Source organism: Etheostoma cragini, chromosome 2 (assembly GCF_013103735.1).
Source record: "Etheostoma cragini isolate CJK2018 chromosome 2, CSU_Ecrag_1.0, whole genome shotgun sequence".
In the NCBI taxonomy this organism is placed as follows: domain Eukaryota; kingdom Metazoa; phylum Chordata; class Actinopteri; order Perciformes; family Percidae; genus Etheostoma; species Etheostoma cragini.
Window position 1 is genome coordinate 823,952 of NC_048408.1, and position 7,141 is coordinate 831,092.

A 7,141-nucleotide genomic window follows, 5' to 3' on the forward strand; every position below is an offset into this window, starting at 1 on the left:
TATAAAGAGACTTCAGATACAGTATTAGGGACCACTAAGGTCTATATAAAAGAGACTTCAGATACAGTATTAGGGGACTCATACAACTCATAACTCTTTTATTTGTGAATCCATCTAAGGTTGACACTTCTAAAGCTCTCCTGAATTGGCGATTTTCACGTGATTTTACAGAGCAAACAATTTAATGCTGTGGTATGTGTCAATAATAATAATAATAATAATGAAGTGATAGTAGTAATGTATGTGTGTCCCTGCAGATGATGTGGAGCGTGTTGCTGCTGCTGGCTGCTGCCCTCCCTGTGGGTGAGTCTCTGAAAGGGGATACATGGGACCAGATGGGGTCAAGATTTAATGTAGGGACACGGGGAGGTCAAAGGTCAACCTCAGCCAGCTGGACAAGGAGCTGCCACATTGCTGGTTACACTATCAAAATGAAATTGAAATGAAATTCTATACACAGTCCATAATCCCTTCCTATATGATTTAATGGACTCTTCCCTTCTTTGAACCCTGGGTGGCTTTCTTAAAGTGCCCTCATTATAAAAAAAATCCCTTTTTCTGGGATTTGGGGGTGTTTTTTGTGTCTCTGGTGCTTCCACACCTACACACTTGGGAAAAAACTACCCATGGTGTTCTGAGTGAGATCCGGTTTCTGAATGTCCTCTGTCTTCCGTCTCTGTGTGAGCTGTTCAACATCTGCCACCTTTCTACGTCACTAGAGACGAGGTGGCTAACCGTAGCATGCTAGCTCGTTCTCAATGGAAAACACTGCTGCAACAGCCACTAGTTGACCAGAATCTCCAGAAAGAACTACTTCCTGTCCCTGTTCTACTTCCTGTCCCTGTAATGCAAGTATTCCACAAGTGTCCCTGGTCTAGAAGAAGTCTCCCAGCTAATCCTGTCTTGGAATGACCAAAGCTGGAGAAAGAGTTATCTAGCTGATGGGATCTTACCGAGCTACTGACAATGTGCAGCTCCCAACAAAGATAGTTTAGAAGTGAGATGTCTCACTCTGGAGCTAAAACAGAGACCTAAACACACAGGGTGAAAACAGAAAAAAAAAAAAAAAATATTGTGTTTTTGGAAAATGAAACCATGGAAACCTATTCTGGTACAACCTCAAAATACAATAGCATAATATGGGAGCTTTAGCGTTGCTCGTGGTTCAGTGCACACATTTGGTGCAGAATACACTGTACGAGCTACTGAAGTGGCTAACAGACCTGTAGCATGTAAACAAGTGTGGGATTAGGAGGGAGTGCTTGAGTGAACTAGTGTAGGTTGTTGTGCAGAGTAGGATAAAAATAAACTGCGTCGAGCTGCCGAAGCGAAACGCTACCAGCAGCAACCGGCAACGCAACGCGCTCACCGCTGCACGCCAGTCAAGCCGGTGTAGCCAGTTTGGTAGGCGGAAGTGGAAGTGGAAGGAAATCCAGGATGTCAAAGTGACTCGGCAGCAAAAAACGGTTCAAAACAAGAAGACTTCAACCAGAATTGTCAATACATTGTTGCTTTAACTTCTCTCAGCCATTTGAAAAGATTACATTGCACGTTGCTGGTTTTGTGTCTTAATTACGCCACCACACTTGTGTACCCAATATTGGTTTGCATTCCCTTTCTCTCCGCTGTGCTTCAGAGTCCTATACTGTCGTAGACCTCCATGAGCGTTTGGCCCATGGTCGCCAGCTGAAGATCTACCTGCCCAAGGGTGTGGACACGCTGGACTTCGTCCCCGCGGATGAGCCCGGAAAGACCCTCCGCTACTGGGAGAGGGGTAGAGTGAGGTCAGAGACTGTAGGGACGGCCGCGTTCTGCCCGCTGCTTCCACTGTTCCTTCTGTCCATGTGACTGTTGTTGTGTCCTCCGCAGTACGTCCAGAGGCAGAGTGTCTGGCACCGGCACCGACCGACGCTGGTACATCGACAAGGTAACCAAAGTTGGAGAGAAACACCTGCTCCTAGTGTGCCGGTGGTTGGAATGGAGTGTTTTAATGTGGTCTGTATGTTTGTCTCAGGTGACCTATGAGGACCAGGGGACATACATCCAGAGAGACTATTGGAACAAAGAGATTTCCACAGTCAAAGTGGCCGTCACAAGTGAGTTAGCCAAGGCTTGTATTAGCCATGATTGCTAAGAACTTTGGGAAAGTAGCTTTAAGAGCAGTTCTCCTCGCATGAACTCCGGACCATGAGGTATCAGGTCCTGACATTGTCCAGGACGTGGCACCCAACAGGAGGTATCCGGCTCAGACGCCTTGTCTCTCACTGGAAACCCTCCACTTGGTTCAGGCGAGCGGCGTCGCCCCTCATCGACAGAAGCGTGAACATTTTCTAAACACCAGCCGCTGTGACCAAAAGTCCACCTTACAGGACAATGGTAGACCTTTTGAAGCAAATTTGTAGCAAAACAACAGTAAAGTAGAGACTTAAAGTCCATGAATGAGTCTCCATGACTCAGTGACGCCATTGGGTGCCTTTAATTTCTTCCATTTTTTAGTCAAATGTTCATGTATGACATAGACTCTATCTCAGAGACTTGAATGTCACATAACACACACGTCTTCGGACACATGGAACCGATGTGATGCAGTTAAAGAAATGGATGTAGAGTTATTCACTGTCCAAGTGATGTCAAAATGAATGGGAGTCAATGTAATGCTAACGGGAGGTAAATGCTAACCCCCTTGGATACAGCCCAAAGAAGCTTGAGCCAGCGTAGCACGGTTTCCCATAGCACTCGTCCCCATTAGGCTTTGAGCTGTTACCTTCTGTGCTGCAGACATAAAAAGCACAGTTGTTTCCTCAAATTTGTTTTGTAACGGAACTTTATTAATGATCATAAATGAAATTAGCCATTTAGCTTATAGCAGAAGTTTGACGGAGATAGTTAAGTTGCGAGCTAATGACTGCTCTATAAATTAAGCTAAAGCTTTACATCATCTGCAGCCCAAAAATGTGACAGAACAGTAGATTTCCATTTCCTCAAAGTGAATTTAAAAAACGAATCCATGTGCTTGGAGAAGCTTATTAAGCCCCAGGACAGAGGACAGAGGGACAAATCTAACTGTCGGGCTCTGTCTTCCAGCCAGATACAACTATGTGAAGTGTGTTGCGGGAGAGAGTCTGGACATCTCGCTGGAGGGCATCGACCTGGCCGACGCTGCGCTCACCTACTCTGGGGAGGCTGCCAACGTCACGCTGGTGAGGGGGGGGGGGGGGGGTGGCTAAAAACCAGCAGGGAAAGGGATGGATGGATTGTTAAAGGTGCAGAGTTAGGTAAAATGCAGCTGTTTGATAAGTAATAATGCTGATTTATCCATTGTGATTGTACGTGGTGCGTTAACTGACCTTAAGGAATAATAATTTCCCAGACGTAAATACCTTTTCGGAAGCTTTTCAGGTGGATGTAGTGGTTGGACGCCTCATGGAGGAGGGTGTCACAATTTCACTATTTCAAATTTCGTATAAAAAAAGGAATCCTTGATGCATCCACGCCCCCATGTCACGTCCACACATGTGTAGCACATACAAACACAAAACTCTTGTAACTAAAACTAAGATCTGCTAAACTAATTGTACTCATCAGCAGGATTCCGTATTCTTTAGTTCAAAAACATCCAAACACCAATGTAAGAAAACATAACGGCCCAGACGCGAGCTTTTATTTTGAAAAGTCTAAGCTCGTGGACAACACAGAGCCGGGAGGTCTCCAGGATGTAGCCACACCCGACTCAAATATCCTTTTCTTTTCATGCCATTACTGGCCAAGGGAGGGTCAAGTCTTTTATGACTCAAGACCCCTAAACTCCCCCGGTAGCCCCTTAAATAAATAGCTAACAGTCCCTTAGCTACAGCCAGTTACAAGTTAGCATGGCAACTGCAGACGCAGGAGACCGACAAGACAGAACCTGAACCTAATGAATAAATCATCATTAATGGCATTTGGGCACATGTGTTGCGGATAAATTTGCGTTCTGATTTATTTACTACGTCCCCGCTGTCAGACTTGGATAATTAGGATCATTTAGATACAGAAATGAATTTTTCTGGGACATTTAGTTTCCTGTGGTCTTGTAGAACTTCTACCGGGTCTCATCTCGACCTCGTCTCTGTCTCATTCCACTAAGTCATATTGGCAAACAAACATTATTTAATAGATTTTACATATTTGTTTTTTAACACATTCATTATAAGAAAGGAATCTGTTTGTGTGAAGTGGCTCCCCCTACACTTCCACCTAATGTGAGACCTACCTGATCCACCATCCTCACACCTGAGTGAAATGAACTGTGTATTCGTCCTTTGCCATTAATAATAATAATACTACTAATAATAATAATCATAATAATAATAATAATAATAACCATTGCCTAATCCTATTGCCTTCCAGGCAGGACTATATATTCATATTCAACGTAACACTAACTTATTAACTTTAGTTTTACAGTTATTTTAAGAATTTATGGTCAATAAACCTCATTTATAGGAAATGATACCTAATGCTTGAGTTAGAAAAGCAGAAATTAGGAATTATTGAGACAATACTATTCCAAAAACACTTCCATTTGTTTTACAATGCTATAAAATTGAAGAAGACGCCCCAAAATTAATGAAAGTAGAGATTTGTACTTGCCAAAGAGCGTTGGGTGGAATCAATCATGTGATTTTGGGGAATTTAAAAGAACATTGATATAGGACAACATGAGGACAACGTGATTTCCCCTCGGGGATCAATAAAGTACTGTAAATATCTATTATGTGAAATTAAAAAATATGAGTTGAGTTTTTTGAATTCTATGAATTGATTTTGAATCGTTAGAATTACAATTTCAATACAAATCCGTTTGTTTGTACACCCCTTGTTGCTAATATAAATTCGGCAATGTAGTGTAATACATTGCTAACAAATGTCAGATATTATATTGCATAAAAGTCCCGTGTAAAAATGGCAGAGCAACCTGTGCTTTAAAAAAAAATACATGTAAAAATCGAGGATCGAATGGAACCGTGACCTTAGAATAGAAAATGTATTCACATGGAGGATCTGGAGATTTGCCTGCGGTTCCAGAGCGAACTAACAGGACTTTGTCTCCCCAGGTGCATGATGGTGCTCCGGTGTCCCAGGACCTTCCGGATTATTGGGACCGGGTTAAGACCCACTCCATGAACATCGAGATCAGGAATGTTAACACCAGCGATGTGGGCCGATACACCCTAAGAGACCGCAAGAACCGGTTGGTGTCTATTACCAGGATGGACCTGACAGGTGGGTCCCCCTTAGTGTTGGCAATTGTTTGTGGGGGGGGGGTTTGAATACTGGTGCTTTCTAATAAGGGAGAAGAAGTTCCACTCTCTCGATACTTTGGGCTTCTGAACTGGTTGCAGTTTCACCCTAGCTCCACTAGAGGGCACTCATGGACCAGTGCAGAATGAATGGTGGTCTATGGAGCTATACTCTGCCTGTCATTACACGCGCTAGAAAGAGGTCTGCTAATGTTTTAAAAACCACGCCCAAATATTCACTCTGACATTCTGGCTCCGCTTTGGATGCCATCAGCCGTGATCTCCGGTCGTAATCAGTCCTCCACTGACCAATCAGCATTCATTAGCCGAATGCTAGCATGTCAGGGGCAACAACAACTCAACCTGTAGGAAATTGAAAGGACAGAATGACTTGTTCATTCAACTTTTGACCTGTAATCCATGTTGAAAAAATTAAAAAACGACAATCAAATATGAGATTTCTCAACCGCAATCGGGTGAAAGAGACACATTTGGCCGTCTAGCCCCATAGACTCCCATTCATTTTGCATTGAACTGCAAACAGTGTGGCCAGCTTAGCAACTTTGTCGCGAGATTTGGCGACTTTTCAGACCCTCTTTGCGCCTTTTTTTCTTCTTCACAAAAGCAACCAGCAATAAATCTGGCGACTTTCTGTAAAAAAAGTTGCCAGTATTATCCAGCAAGCACGCAAGGTATTCATGTCCCGTGGCGGCCAAAACGTATCTCCAGAAAATTCACTGAATGTGTTTTGTGGGGAGCAGTGATTTGGGTTTGTGGTCAATGGGCCTGAACCTGGCAAATGATTGTTATTGCTTTTACTAAAGACACACAAACAGAGTCAGGCTAAGTATCTCCGCCCCCCTCTCCCCCCCCGTAGACCACCATGAGCACACCGGGGGAAGCCCGCTCATGGCTCTGCTCTTGCTGCTGGGCATCCCCGCTGGGATCTGCTGCTGCTGTCGGAAGAAGATTTTCACGAAGAAATCCGGCACCGCTGGAACACTAGAGGTACTAACAGCAAGCTCAGACACACACACACACACACACACAAAGGAAAGGTTCCATAGTGTAAAGGAGCCGGGCTACTCTACTTCATGGTATGCAACCAGTGTGCTGAGCTCTTGATTATGGGAAGAGATGACGTCAGAAGATTCTCTCTGTCCGTTTCTAAAAACAATTCAATTATTTACGTCAGTCCGACGTTCCGAACAACTCCCCATTGGCCCTTCAGGATGAGGCGTCCATTGTGGGACAAAAGAACTTGCCCTTGCAGATGTTGTACCTTTTTGTTTCTATAGACAACACATTTCTAACGTTCATGTCATGATCACGCGGAGTGACGATTAAATGAATGTAGAAGAATAAATAGTTCCAGCCTTTGAAATGTGAAATATATCATAACTATATCTCTCCATGTGTGTCTCCAGGCCACACCATACACGGCCCAGCCTCCCCCCAGCGGTCCTGTTGGACCGTGTCCTCCCTACGGCGGCCCCGGGGCCCCAGGAGTGGTGAGAGTGTACCGATGTGATGTGATGGTGCTGTCTGTGTGTCTGTAGATAGACATAGTCTCCATTTAATAAGTTATACTGTTTATTATTATTATTATTATTATTATTATTATTATTATTATTAACTGACTGCATGTCCCAGTGTGCTTCTACCATTGTCTCACTGTTTGTCTGTGTTGGCAGGTGTACTACCACGGCACGGATCCCAGCACGGTACATCACACACATACACAAACACACCACACACACACACACACACACATACACACACAATTCTTATTTTTAATTTTGAATTTATTTCATCACACATAGCATGTGTCATGCTAACTTGAGACATGTTTTTTTTCT

The 7,141-nt window shown here is 43.8% G+C and overlaps 1 protein-coding gene across 1 annotated transcript in view; it reads left to right on the forward strand.

Annotated features, from left to right (window-relative positions):
- The window catches only part of wu:fc21g02, a 9,350-nt gene extending 2,245 nt beyond the window's left edge, over positions 1 to 7,105 (forward strand). The window contains exons 2-10 of the mRNA XM_034860897.1: positions 258 to 303; positions 1,637 to 1,784; positions 1,870 to 1,927; positions 2,015 to 2,096; positions 3,085 to 3,200; positions 5,097 to 5,265; positions 6,160 to 6,290; positions 6,710 to 6,793; positions 6,977 to 7,105. Coding sequence (XP_034716788.1) covers positions 258 to 303; positions 1,637 to 1,784; positions 1,870 to 1,927; positions 2,015 to 2,096; positions 3,085 to 3,200; positions 5,097 to 5,265; positions 6,160 to 6,290; positions 6,710 to 6,793; positions 6,977 to 7,105 — 963 coding nt within the window. The remainder of the gene's footprint in view (positions 1 to 257; positions 304 to 1,636; positions 1,785 to 1,869; positions 1,928 to 2,014; positions 2,097 to 3,084; positions 3,201 to 5,096; positions 5,266 to 6,159; positions 6,291 to 6,709; positions 6,794 to 6,976) is intronic.
- The last annotated feature ends 36 nt before the right edge of the window (positions 7,106 to 7,141 follow it).